Source organism: Cetorhinus maximus, chromosome 7 (genome assembly GCF_964194155.1).
Source record: "Cetorhinus maximus chromosome 7, sCetMax3.hap1.1, whole genome shotgun sequence".
Classification (NCBI taxonomy): Eukaryota; Metazoa; Chordata; class Chondrichthyes; order Lamniformes; family Cetorhinidae; genus Cetorhinus; species Cetorhinus maximus.
In genome coordinates, this window is record NC_135885.1 from 52,279,593 (window position 1) to 52,294,759 (window position 15,167).

The window sequence follows — 15,167 nt, forward strand, 5'->3', positions numbered from 1 at the left end:
CAAAATAATTCCTTAAAAGTAAAAAGATGATATAACCAAGTAATCAATTCCTGCAAGACAACCACTTTGGAAGATGGGGTGTATTTTGTAAAGTAATTAGGAAAGGAGCCATTCTTTCATTTGGAGAATCATCCTGTTGTTTTCGTCTCAGGTAAAAAGTTGTACCTGCTGAATCTGATATTTTGATCAGTCTGAAGCATCCACAACTCAACCTGTCTGCTTGTAAATTCTTTAGTTTCACTATTAGAGCTGCTAAATAGAACTATAATGAAAAATATTAACTGTTCAGCAGCTGTACTTCTGATCCCCTCCTCCCTTTCAGAAACAAATTTCACAAATTGCTTAAATTCTCCAATCCGATGTCTATCCATCCTGATCCTACTAGCTCTCCTAAAGAGCAAGGCAACATTTTGGATCACTTCTCTCTTCTAACTCTTACATCCAAGCTGTTGCATCCACTAGTATCTGAAGTCCGGTAAGAACTCTGGCGCTGGTTTGCTCAATCCTTAAGGTATGTTCCTCTTAAACTTCCATGTGTCCTTTGACACCTCATTCGCTTTTTTTTACTTGCAGACCTTCCTTTTTCCATGAAAATTTGCCTATTCTCTAACTACAAACCTGTTTAACCATTCGTCAGTATTTTCTCACGTTATAAAAGCTGCAATTAACTATCAAATTTCCATCACCTTCAAAGTCTTTGTGCAATCTATGATTGCTAGCATGATCTTTGGCATGGCCATTCCACTGATGATGCCTTTGTTATACGTCCTGGAACTCTGCTTTCAAGTACCTCAGTGAATGACCTTTCATTACCTCAGACATCTCTAAAACTTTTGACAGGGTTTGGCACCAAGCACTTCTAAACAACTTACCACCACATGGTCTGCCATGAAAGTTATACTGATAGCATCTATTTTATTTTATGGCTCATCCTCCAAACTATTTTTCCATGCGTAGAGGGCTTCCCAGGAATTTGTCCTCTCTCCTTTTGCCTCTTGGTGGCATCCTATCTTAGGAGTTCAATTTGGTTTCTTAATTGAGAGCAGGTTTGTTGGGTTTGCTTAGGACAATCACATTAATTTATCAGTCATCCATGTGACATAATTGGACAGGGAACATTACTGGAAACAGGAAGTGAAGTACATCACTTGGCAGAAAAAGCATGCCCTATTTATCAATATAGAGCAACATTTACTGCACTAGTGGAAAACTGGTCAGAGCTGATGGCCTTTAGGCCTGGAAATGACATTGTGGAGTCTGAATGACCGCAATGAGATAAAATGAGAGAGGAAAAGTACCAATTCTGAATTCAAATTTTATGTAACGTGCAGCTCAATCACAGTATTAATAAATTAACAGATACTGTACAATCTAACCAAAAATATAATAATTATTATTTGAAGTATGTGCCTGTTTAATAACCATATTCAAATATTTATTCATTCAATTCATCTGATTCATTGCAACATTACAATGCATTTAAAGCTAATTATTTATGTCAAACAATTTGGAACAATTAGTTTCATTTCAGTGGCAAAAATTTAAATTTGGCACAAATACTCCATAATGCAAATGCTCTAAATACAGATTTAATAAGCAAGCTTTCAAAAAGCTTTTTTACAGTTAAGCTTTGATATTATTTTCTTGATTTCTAGATAAATTTATGAAAATAATTAATATTACGAACATACAAAATAGGAGTAGGCCACTCAGCCTCTTAAGCCTGCTCTGTCATTCAATAAGATCATAACTGGTCTGATTATAACCTCAACTCTACATCCCCACCTACCCCTGATAACCTTTCACCCCCTTGCTTATCAAGAATCTCTCTAATTCTGCCTTAAAAATATTCAAAGACTCTGCTTCCACCGCCTTTTGAGAGTTCCAAAGACTCACGACCCTCAGAGAAAAAAATGTCCCCATCTCTGTCTTAAATAAGCAACCCTTTATTTTTAAACAGTGACACCTAGTTCTAGATTCTCCCACAAGAGGAAGCATCCTTTCCACATCCACTCTGTCAAGACCCCTCCGGATCTTGTGTGTTTCAATCAAGTTGCCTTACTTTAGAAATGTAAAGAGTGTTCTGTAAAGAATGTAGCCTGAACCCATGGCAATTGCAGGGAGAGTGAAAAGGAAAATGTTAGAATATTCCATAGCTTCTGTGAAATGACTGCCATCATCTAATTAGAACTTGAGATAAACTTTCTTACAGGATTCACACTGGTGTGAATTACGGGATTCAAAACAAATATTTGTGATTGCTTTCTGTATCGTATCTTATCAATCAAGCACTTCAATTTTTTTTAAACTTGTCTCTTAAGTTCTGAAAATATATACTACATAAAATGACAGATGACTGAAGTTTAATTGATGTAACGAAATGAGTCAGAAAAATAATCTACTTGTTTGTGTGTCTATCTGAAAAAGCTCACCTCTCCTTCTTCATTGAAAGTGACTTTTGTATTCACTTTAAAATTTTTCTTCAAGGCTTTCTTTGCTTCTTTGACTTTTGTCTTTTTTGTTGCTGTTTTCTTTATTTTTTCTTTCTCTTCTTTAACAGGTTTCTAAGAAATAAAAATATGAACATAAATGTTTTGACTCTATACAAACAAAATCTGACTGGATTACTGGAACCCAGGGCAATCAACTTATATGTACACTTTTATCTTAAGTAGCAAGATTAATGTTTGCTTACAGATCAACAGTATTCATAAAGAATGTTGCATTCGTATTGTTCGGGTACAGTTGTAAATGCTTCCGTAAAATTCATTACAACTTGACTTGGCCTACATAAAAACTGCACAGAACTAAACCTGCAGCATACTGCGAAAGAAATGTTACAAAACAATAGCAAAAATTCACCAAACCGTAAAGATTTATCAGGGAGTAATTCCCATCATAAAAGAACAGGCTTCTTCTTTGCCATTTTTCACATTTGTAATTCTTAGAAATGCAAGAGATCAAAACTGGAGAATTACAATAACTTTTTTTTTGCTGTTTTCAAATTAATGTATGTATGTAAATAACACATATGACTTAAAGCATCTCACTGTGGACATTGAATTAAGCAGTCCAGAAAGTTCAACCTTGAATTGTGGGGAAATAGTTGTTCTGAGCAAAAATGCCAACAGAGGTCTACAAGTGGCCTCCCCTGTGTAAGAGGAGTAAAACAGAGTTCCCACTCTAAATCTAATCCAGTTATCTGAATTGCAAAGTGCAAAGATGGACTCAGTTAAAACATAAGAACAGAAGAAATAGGAACAGGAGTAGACCATTCAGCCCCTCAAGGTGCTCTGCCATTCAATAAGATCATGGCTGATGATCTTGTGTTTCGATTTCCACATTCCCATCTAACCCTGATAACATTTGATTCTCTCGTCTAACAAGTATCTATCTACCTCTACCTTAAAAATATTCAATGACCCCGCCTCCACCACCACCTGAGGCAGAGAATTAGAAGTCACACAACCCTCAGAAAAAATTTCTCCTCATCTGTCCTAAAAGGGCAACCCCTAATTTTAAAACAGTGCCCACTAGTTCTGGACTCAACCACAAGAAGAAACATCCTTTCAACGTCCACTTTGTCAAGGCTGTTCAGGATCTTGTATACTTCAATCAAATCACCCCTCGCTCTTCTAAACTCCAGTGGAAGCAAGTCCACTCTGTCCAACCTTTCCTCATAAGACGATCCACTCATTCCAGGTATCAATCTAGTAAACCTCCTTTGAACTGCCTCCAATGTATTTACATCCTTCCTTAAATAGGGAGGCCAAAACTGCACACAGTATTCGAGGTGCAGTCTCACCAATGCCCTGTATAACTGAAGCATAACATCCTTACTTTTATGTTCAATCCCTCTCGTAATAAAGGATAGCACTCCATTAGTCTTCTTAATTACTTGCTGTACCTGCATGCTAACTTTTTGTGACTCGTACTAGAACACCTAGATCCCTCTGCACCTCAGAATTATGCAGCCATTCTCCATTTAATTAGTCCTCTGCTTTTTTGTTCTTCCTACCAAAGTGAACGACGTCACATTTTCCCACATTAAACTCCATTTGACAGATCTTTGCCCACTCACTCAACCTATCTATATCCATCTGCAACCTCGTGCAGCCAGTTGTGAAGCCTTTTATGGAAACTGGCTCATCAAAATAACTGTTATAAATGAGATTCTAGATAGCTCCTAATGGCCATAAGTTAGAAATTTTCACAGAAAAGATGGATTAAAGAAAGAAAAAGCATTTCTAATTGCAACCATAAACAAACCATAACACTGATCAATGAATTTGGCCCCATTTGTCACATATCTCACAGTGGTGAAGTAGTACTAACTACCATGTGAAGACAACAGTTATGAATTTCAAGGAGCAGCCATTTTCTAAAAGAGGATAAAGCAATTTTAAATATTTTCATAAGACCTGGAGTACAGGGAATCTAGCACAAATTCTTAGGTATATATCATAAAATTGTTTTGTGCTCTACTGGCTTAAGTCTCATCAAAGCAACTTAAAAAAAACATGGTAATCTACTAAAATGAAAGTATTTTCATTTATATGGCATCTTTCACAACCTCAGGACACCCCAAACGATGGCCACTTTTATAATATAGTCAAATGTAGTAGCTGATGTGTAGGTCCCACAAACAACAATGAGACAAGCGGCCAGATAATCAGTTTTACTGATATTGGTAGAGGAATAAATATTGGACTGGACATTGAGAATTCTCCCGCTCAAATAGTGCCATGGGATCTTTTAAGACCTCAAGGGGGCAAAGGAGGCTTCAGTTTAACATCTCATCCAAAAGGCAGGACCTCTGGCAGTGCAGTACTCCCTCAGCACTGCACTGAAGTGTCAGCCTAGACTATGGGTTCAAGTCTCTGGAGCGGGGTTTGAATGCCCAGCCTTCTGACTCAGAGACTGGCTTTAAAAAGACTCATTTTACATGATCATCTGTTACACTCGGTTGTTATGATCCCTGTAGAGACCGTTCACAATAAAAAAGAAATTCAACGAATTTCGTAATGAACGAAATTACACCAGAGGATTCCACGATTTAAAGCAAATGAATTTACTAGACAACAAACAAGTAAAGCAAATACTACCAAATAAACACTGTCTTCAGTGAATACTTATACTTTAATTATGTTTTTTATTCCTTCATGGGGTGTGAAGTGGTGAACCACCTTCTTGAACACTAGTCCACTTGGTGTAGGTACACTCGCAGTGCTGTCAGGGAGGGAGTTCCAGGATTTTGATCCAGCGACAGTGAAGGAATGATGATATAGTTCCAGGTCAGCATGGTGTGGGGCTTGGAGGAAATCTTTCAGGTAGCATTGTTCCCATTCATCTGCTGCCCTTGCCCTAGGTGGCAGAAGTTGCAGATTTTGAAGATGCTGTCAAATGAGGCCTGGCGAGTTCCTGCAGTGCATCTTGTATCTGGTACACCCTGCTGCCATTATGTATCAGTGGTGTAGGAAGTGAATGTTTAAGGTGGTGGATGGGATGCCAATAAAGCAAACTGCTTTATCCTGGATGGTGTCAAGCTCTCGAGTGTTGTTGGAGCTGCACTCATGCAGGCAAGTGCAGAGTAAATGCACACTCCTGACTTCTGAGTTGTAGTTGGGGGACAGGCTTTGGGGAGTCAGGTGAGTTGCTCACCCCAGAATTCTCAGCCCTGACCTGCTCTTAGCTACAGTATTTTTATGACTGGTTCAGTTAAGTTTCTTGTCAATGATAACCCCCAGGATGCTGATGGTGCAGGATTCAGCAATAGTAATTCCATCAAATGTCAAGCGCAGATGATTAAATTCTCTCTTGTTGGAGATAGTCATTGCCTAGCACTTGTGTGCTGCCAATGTTACTTGCCGCTTATCAGCCCTAACTGGAATGTTGTCCAGGTCTTGGGACACAGACTGCTCAGTGTCTGAGGAATCACAAATGGTATGAACACTGCAGTCAATAGAACATCCCCACTTCTGACCTTATGATGGAGGAAAGGGCATTGATGAAGCAGCAGAAAACAGTTGGGCCAGGGACACTACCCTGAGGAACTCCTGCAGTAGTGTTACATTTTTGCTCTGCTATTATTAGAAAGCACCCATAACAAGTTTACTTCAAGGATAGTATCAAACTTTATTTCCCAATCCATTACAAAACATTTCTGGTACATGATGCCCTTGATAATTTAGTGCACGTTTTAGCTAAGCTTCTGTTTGTACCATAAGTGCCTCCTCGTGTTTAGTCCGGGCTGTCATTACAAACTCGCCAAGAACAGACGAATAAGGATGGTTGGGTTTGGAAATATTCATGCAAGGTGAACATTTCACTTAAAAATGGAATGCTTCATAAATTTTCTTGTCACAGTAAAACTGATCAGTTAAAACATGTGTTGTCCATGCTAACTCACTCTCTTTAATAGGAATGCCTTAGAGTAAAATTAATTCGACTATAACTGACCCATGGATAAAAATGCTTACAGCTGTGAAAAGAGAAACCACTTTCTAATGATGTATGTCAAGCTGTAATATAGTTGAATTTATAACCCCAAGATCTCGGTTTTCCAGTGTGAAGTATCTGACCAAGATGTAGCTCATGAAAAATTTCTGGTCACGTTCAATCTTTCTGGTGAAATAGCTATGCTTCTTGCACTTTAAAAATAAAAAAATAAAGTGCAAAAGAAAAACTGATATTTGCCATTTTCAAAGTGCCACTTATTCAGAATGCTACAAATACTATTTTATATAATCTTCATACATTGAGTGGTACATTTGCAGAAGCTATGACATGTAGCTTCTTTGGATGAGAGTAGGGGCTGCAGGCTGGAAGAGCTGACTGATCATGGCACTGTGGTACAGTAAGCCATTCAAGTGGGGGGAGCAAAAAGGAACGCAGTGGTAGTAGGGGACAATATAGTGAGGGGAATTGAAACTGTTCTCTGCAGCAAAGCAAGAGTTCCTGCCCAGTGCCAGGGTTCAGGACATTTGCTCAGAGAGGAACTTAAAGTGGGAGGTTGAGAATCTAGTTGTCATGGTCCATGTAAGTACCAACAACATTGACAGGACGAAAAAGGAGGTTCTGCATAGACAGTATGAGAAGCTAGGCACCTAATTAAGCAGAACCTCAAAGGTAACCATCCCTGAATTATTACCTGAGCCATGTGCAAATTGGCACAGGGCAAATAAGATTAGAGAAATGAAGGCGTGGCTCAAAGACTGGCATGGGAGAAGTGGGTTCCGGTTTGTGGGGCACTGGCACCAGTATTGCGAAAGCGGGATCTGTACCGTTGGGACGGTTTACACCTGAACCATCCTGGGGCTGATGGCCTCGCAAGCCGCATAACTAGAGAAGTAGAGAGGGTTTAAACTGAATAGTGGGGGCAAGGGATCAAATTTGGGAAGATGTGGTAAACCAAAGAGAAGAGACCAGGCAAGAAAGGAACATGTTAATATGGAGAACAGAATGTGATAGGAAGGAATAGAGAGTACTAATCTAAAAGTAAAACAGCAGTCAAGGCTAAAGGTTACAGAAATAATAAAAGGAAAAAAACTAAAGACTCTGTATCTGAATGCACACAGCATTTGAAACAAAACAGGTGAGCTGATAGCACAGAAATAAATAAGTACGATTTGAAAGCCATTAGAGACATAGCTGCAGGATGACATAGATTGGAACCCGAATATTGAAAAGTACATGGCATTTAGGAAGGTCAGGAAGCCAGGAAAAAGTGGAGGGGTGGCTCTGTTAATTAATGGTGGTATTAGCACATTAGAGAGGGATGACTTATGCTCAGGAAACTGGGATGTCAAAGCAGTTTGGGTTAAAATGAGAAATGATAAAGGCAAGAAGTCACCTGTGGGAGTGGTGTACAGGCCCCCTAATTGTGATGACACATGGGAGAGAGTATAAAGGAAGAGACAACGGTAGCTTGTCAAAGATGCAGCAATAATCATGGGGGATTTTAATCTACATACAGACTGGAAAAATCTGATGGGCAAAGGTAGCCCTGATGGGGAGTTCACAGAATGCTTTCGGGATAGTTTCTTAGAACAGCACATTCTGGAGCCAACCAGAGAGCAGGCTATATTAGAACTGGTCTTGCGCAGTGAGATAGGATTAATTGATAACCTCGTAGTGAAGGCACCCCTAGGTAGCAGTGACATAGTATGATTGAACTTTACATTCAGTTTGAGGGGAAGAAGAGTGGGTCCAAGACTAGTATTTTAAACTCCAATAGGGGCAATTATGAGGCCATGAGAGCATAGCTAGCTAAAGTGAACTGGCTGGCAAATGAGGTTAAGGGATAGGTCAATAGAAGTTCAGTGGCAAACATTTAAAGGGATATTTCAGAATATACAGAATAGATATATTGCAATGAGAAAGAAAAATTCCAAGGGGAGGACCCACCATCCATGGTTCACTAAAAACAGTATCAAACTTAAAGGAAAAGCATATAATTGCGCAAAGACAGGTGGCAGATCAGAAGATTGGACATAACAAAGAAAAGCAAATAATGACAAAAAGATTAATAAGGAAGGAAAAATTAGAGTTCGAGAGAAAGCTAGCTAGAAATATAAAGGAAGATAGTAAGAGGTATTTAAATAAGAAAAGAGTTAACAAAGTGAGTGTTGGTCCTGTAGAAAGTGAGTCTAGGGAATTAATAATGGAAAATAAGGAGATGGCAGATGAATTGACCAAGTATTTTGCATTCACTGTAAAGGATACAAGTTACATCCCAGAAATAGCTGTAAATCAGGAAATTGAAGGGCAAGGCACTCAGGAAATTACAATCGCCAGGCAAGTGGTACTTAGAAAACAGCTGCAGGCTGGGTCCTGATGGACTTTATCCTAGGGTCTTAAAAGAAATGGCTAATGAGACGCACTGGTTTTAATTTTCCAGAATTCCGAGATTCTGGGAAGGTTCCATTAGATTGGAAAATAGCGAATATAACTCCTTTATTCAAAGAGGGAGGGAGACAGAAAGCAGGAAACTATAGCAGAGCACTTGGAAAAATTCAAGGCAATCAGACAAAGTCAACATAGTCATAGGGGTTAACAGCACAGAAAAGGGCCCTTCGGCCCATCAAATCTGCGCCGGTCAAACAAGTTTTGTGAAAGGGAAATCATGTTTAACCAATTTATTGGAGTTCTTTGAAGGAGCCACGTGTGCTGTGGATAAAGGGGAACCGGTGGGTATACTGTACTTGGATTTCCAGTAGGCATTTGATAAGGTGCCACATCAAAGGTTATTGCGGAAATTAAAAGCTCGTGGTGTAGGGGGGAACATACTGGCGTGGAGAGAAGATTGGCTAGCTAACAGGAAACAGAGTTGGCATAAATGGGTCTTTTTCTGGTTGACAGGATGTAATGAGTGGTGTGCCACAGAGATCAGTGCTGAGGCCTCAACCTTTTACAATTTGTATAAATGACTTGGATGAAGGAACTGAAGGTATGGTTGCTAAATTTGCTGATGACACAAAGATAGGTAGGAATGTAAGTTGTGAAGAGGACATAAGGAAGCTACAAAGGGACATAGATAGCTCAAGTGCATTGGCAAAAATCTGACAAATGGAGTATAATGTGGGCAAATGTGAAATTGTCCACTTTGGCAGGAAGAATAAAAAAGGAGCATAATATCTAAATGGTGAGAGATTGCAGAGCTCAGAGATTCAAAGGATCTGGGTGTCCTACTGCATGAATCACATAAGGCTAGTATGCAGGTGCAGCAAGTAATTAGGAAAGCTAATAGAATGTTATTGTTTATTGAGGGGAATGGAATACAAAAGTAAGAAGGTTATGCTTCAGTTGTACAGGGTGATACCACATCTGGAGTACTGTGTACAATATTGGTCTCTTTATTTAAGAAAGGATGTAAGTGCATTGGAAGCAGGTCAGAGAAGGTTTAACTAGACTAACAACAGGAATGGGCGGATTGTCTTAGCAGAAAATTGGACAGGCTAGGCTTGAATCCACTGGAATTTAGTAGAGTAAGAGGCGAGTTTATTGAAACCTTTAAGATCCTGAGGGGTCTTGACAGGGTGAATGTGGAGAGGATGTTTCCTCTTGTAGGAGAATTTTGCTTATTTATGCAGACTAAAATAATCCTTTTTTACTTATTTTGGAGCAGCTTGCTGGGTTAGTACTCTAAAATACAAAAATAAAGGTAGTAAACTTTTAAATAATTCATTCCATACCAAAATAAACTGGAATCATTCACATTTCTAATGTTTCATTTATAGCAGAAACAAAAGTTAAATCAGCAAAACTGGGAGGGAAATAAAATTAATTGTGCCCATCTAAACCATAAATTTAGAGCAGACAAAATGAACAAAAGTCATCGCATTGGTGTACTTAGTTCATTGTAAATGTACAAACTACATAGTCTTAATAGCTTAGACAATGATTTAGATCCACATTAAAAGTACACAGCAGTGACTCAACATAGAACTCAAGTAATTGTGTACTAAAATGCTTTCTGTAAAGATACCGCCATACTGTGTAAAAGAAAGCCTGAAATAATAAAAAGCTACTTGTGAAAAAACAGCACTGTAATTGAGACTTAAGAAAGGATTGTGCACACTGAACTTCTCAATATATTTTGGCACGAAAAATTAATCTTGCACTTTGTATATTGAAGTTTCTCTAATTTCTGTAATAATCCTGTATCTCTGATGTCACACATTTCTATAGGCCATTTTATTCACCAGAGAAGCTTCCCCAATGCAAAATAATGCCTGCCAATCTTTAAAAACTAAGAAAAATTGTGTACAGTATATATAAAAAAAACTAGTAGCCGGGCAGAATATGAATTAGCAAAGATAGGATCATAAGAAATTGGAGCAGAAATAGGCCATATGACCCCTTGAGCCTGTTCCACCATTTAATAAGATCATGGCAGATCCTTGACCACAACCCATCTTTTTGCCTACCCTTATGCCCCTCAATTCCCTGAGTACACAAAAATCTAGCACTCTCAATCTTGAATATACTCATTGACTGAGCATTCACAGCGTTCTGGAGTACAGAATTCACAAACATGTGAATGACGAAGTTCCTCCTCATCTCAGTGCAAAATGGCTGACCCATTATCCTGAAGCTATGACCCTTAATTCTAAACTCTCTGGTCAAGGGAAACAGCCTCTCAACATCTACCTTGTCAAGCCTTCTAAGAATTTTACAGATTTAAATGAGATTACACCCCTATTCTTCTACACTCCAGGGGGATATAGGCCCATTCGAATTAATATCTCTTCACAGGACAGCCTTCTCATCCCAGAAAAAACGTTAGAGATGTGAGAGAAAGTTGATCTGATTCTTCTAAGTCACAAGTATCTTAATCAGTTAATAAATTATGGTAATACACATGGGAATCTGAAGAATAACCGCAACATTTTCACAAATTTGTAACTCACACTAGCACCAGCAACTACAGAAATGAAATGCAATTCTGGGGCCACTATAAGTTGTAGTAATACAAATCATATTGTTCAATCATTTACCTAGGCACTTTTTTTTTAACCGTGCTTTTTCTAAATTAACAGCCTATACCTGGTATATGTAGAATATGCTGTAAAGTTCTTTAAATTTTTTTGTAAGCATTAGTAAACCAGGAAGAAATTTTGGAATATCTACAATTCTTTTACAACTTTTAACTGAATGTTCAGAACTTTGGATCTGCTTATGCTATTCATATGTGGCATCAATTAATTAACTACTTTTCCAAGTGTTACTTCTATCAACGTCAAGTTTCCATAGGCTACTCATTCCAATTTAAATGGAAACCACAGGTAGCACAAACTGAAATGGCAGTATATTACTATCATCATACAATTGCTATTTTTTCCATTAATACGAGTTTGTCAGATCTAAGCTCAGCAAAATTTAAAGTCAGTGAAATATCCACAATTTGCCATTAAATGACGTACTAATTTTAAGTATACTAAAATTTTGGTCTTGTAGCCTAATGATGCAGCAACTTAGTTCTTGGTGCACTAAGTAACAATACACAGAGTTAGCAAAGAACAAATCTTCCCTAAATTTCTCTGCAAAGAGTTTCTGATATCAATGAACCTATTTGAAGGAAGGGTCTGAAGAAGGGTCATACGGACTTGAAACGTTAAATCTGTTTCTCTCTCCACAGATGCTGCTAGACCTGCCGAGTTTTTCCAGCGTTTTCTGTTTTTGTTTCTATTTGAAGGAAATACCGAGTAGAGAAGAGAAATGACCAAATTCTATCAGTAAATGGCATCGATCTATGTGCTACAACGCACGAGCAGGCTGCACTGGCTCCAAAGGGGGCAGGCCAGATTGTGACTATGATTGCTCAATACAGACCAGAAGGTAAGAACTGTGGCCTGAACTGAAGTGCCTTTAAGGATGATTATATTGATGTTTGTTTGATGAGCTTAATATATGGACAACTAGTCCGGCTTTGGGTAAGCATAGCCTAATTATTAAGAGTCCAGAGAGAGCTTTAAAGTAACCTATATCAAAACAGGGTTGCATAAGGATTGAAGGACTAAGCTTTGAAAACCCAAAATTCTGTGATAATCACAGAACAGATCTTCTTTTTCTAAAGTGGTCCATTCATATTTTTCTTACTTTAATGTGAGAAATTTGTCTTATTTGTCTTTAGTGTTTGAATTCAAAATATTGTGGAAACTCTGTAATTTATATATTCAAAATGGATACCAGCTTCTCTCGAGTAAGTGGGATGTCTGATCTACAAAGGTGGTGGTTCTCGGAATTGTGCCATGCCCTGGGAGCTGAGAAGAAATAAATTTCAAATTGTTTTAATCTTCATACTCAAATTGCAGGTCAGTTAATCAATGGATCAATGACAACTGTCTTTACCTTTGCTGCGTTCTACACTTGATTTCAGTAGACATGGATTCTGCTGGACCTATCTGGGATTCTTTTGGTGAAATTTCTGGACAAGCTCTAACTGAAGGGACATAATTGACGCAAGCATTAAAAATGCCTCCCATCTGTACCGCAGTTTCCTGTCAGAAATTAAATAGGACAAAAATCTGGTGGTTCAAGTTTCCACTTCGAATTTGTGGCCCTGTCAAGAGAATTAAGCCCCAGTTGTACCTGTTTCTCTCACTTCTTCAGAGACATCCTCTCAAATTTTTAATGAAATAAATGAAGCAATCAATTTATCAAGAACAATAATATCAAAGTGAGGAAAATGCATCAGGACACAAGCAACTAATTAAAACAATTTCTTGAGTTCAGTAACTTCTGTACTGCAACCTGAATTGGTATCAAGGTAATGTTGTGGATTATAAGTATACTTTTATCTCAAAAAACATAAGATAATTATTTTTGGAATTGGAAATGGTGCATAGATGTGGTAATAGATGCAATTCTGAGTTTTGAATTTGTCAGATTGTTAAAGCAGAGTAAGAGAAAACTTGCAAATCCATCTAACCAATAATATATTTAACCCTAGTTTGTTTGATGTCGGCATTTGGAGGAGATTTACATTAGCTGTTACTTAGCAGCATTAATGGCACCACCCATCATGATCTGATATGCTAAATAATCCTATAATTATTGGCTATTAGATTGCCATGATATTGTTGATCTTTGAAAGCATTTACAAAAAAAGTCTTGCATTTATATAGAGCCTGCTAACTAATAGAAGACAGAGAGTTGGGATAAGGGGAGCATTTAAAATCCTGAAAGCAATTCCCAAGTTTGCAGTTACTTTATTCAGCATTAGACAGTCCTTCATGTAAAGCACCCTTGTTCTTTAGCAGAAACCAGCAAGTGATGTGGGCACTCCATCTATGGATCAATTTATAATCTGAAGTAAAGATCACAAAACTCTAGCATCCAAAGCTGTTATCCGCAGCATTCCCAGTTAATTATCAAACACAATGAGGTGAGATGATGGTGATAGTTTTGTAAAGAATGTTGTTTTCATCATTTTAACATGGTGTGAACTTCATATTCTTACACTGAACAGTTACATAAGGCACAGCCAATAAATTCAATGTACATTCTGTGGGTTAGACCTTTAAGTAACATCTTCAGACTTGTGCAAATCTAAATAAAGTGTTTAATAAATAGATATGTGGCGTGCCTTTGGTTTGGTCACAGTCAAATAAAATTCAGGCAATCCTTTATCTTCACCAACTGGGAATCACTAAAATGCACGCTATCTGAAAGAAACCTTTACATGTAGAAAGACTTTTTCTGTTTGGAAGAAACTAATTGTTAGATTCTGGCAGTTGACTGTCTACCAGGACATGGTCTTCTGGCCATATCCATGGAGTTGGATCGATGTCTATCCTCTCAAACATGACACACTAACTAGGTGGAAACTTAGTGCAGGCGTAGGGAAAGTCATATTTAATAATTAGTTTTGAGGTTTGTTATGCGTAATGATCAAATAATTGAACCATATTAATCAATTAACCTAATGTGATGTTCTGCTTAATTGTAATCAATATAGGACACCAGTATCATGTAGCATCCTTACTTGACAAGTGAGATACACCACATGGCCCTAAGTCTGTGGAAAGCTACACTTTAAAAGTTTAATTACAGAATAAATGCTGTGAAGTTCATCAAAGTTGGAGCAGCTAAGGCCTATAACCTTTAACTCCCCAGTCATTGACACTTTTCAGTTATACTTGAATTAGAAGGTCCTACCTGTGTGAAAAAAAACAGCTGTGAGGTTTCAAACCTTCAGCTCCATGTCCTAAATTAATTTAGCCTTCCTTTTAACTTGTAGTGCCTTGAAGAGAAACAGTCACTTTCTTTCAAATTACAACAGGCCTATGTATTGCTTTGGTTCTGTAAACTCTATGTAATTCCTTTGGTTCTTACTACTTATAAACATGTATCAACTAAATGTATCATGCTGTATTTTAAAAGTGTATATTGCTACCTTGTCTTTAACGCACTGATTATCTTTGTATACATTTTATGTACGAAGTAACTTTGTAATTTCTGTATTAGTTTAAGGGATGTGCTACTTTGTACTCTTTTAATTAACTTTGTTTTATAGCAGATGCTGATGTTTGGAACAAGTAGCTTCCTTCAACCAAAACACACTGATAGGCACACACTTAAGGAGAACTCTACAGGATACCTGTACACCAATTAGGCATTTGGGCCACTGAGCCCAGAAATATTAATCATTAAGACCTGACAAT

General features: G+C 37.9%; 1 protein-coding gene across 1 annotated transcript in view; it reads right to left on the reverse strand.

The window, feature by feature from the left end:
* ddx10 (DEAD (Asp-Glu-Ala-Asp) box polypeptide 10) overlaps positions 1-15,167 on the reverse strand; it is a 288,529-nt gene that overhangs the window by 134,344 nt on the left and 139,018 nt on the right. Inside the window, exon 14 of the mRNA XM_078545489.1 lies at positions 2,433-2,564. Within this exon, the coding sequence (XP_078401615.1) occupies positions 2,433-2,564 (132 nt within the window). The remainder of the gene's footprint in view (positions 1-2,432; positions 2,565-15,167) is intronic.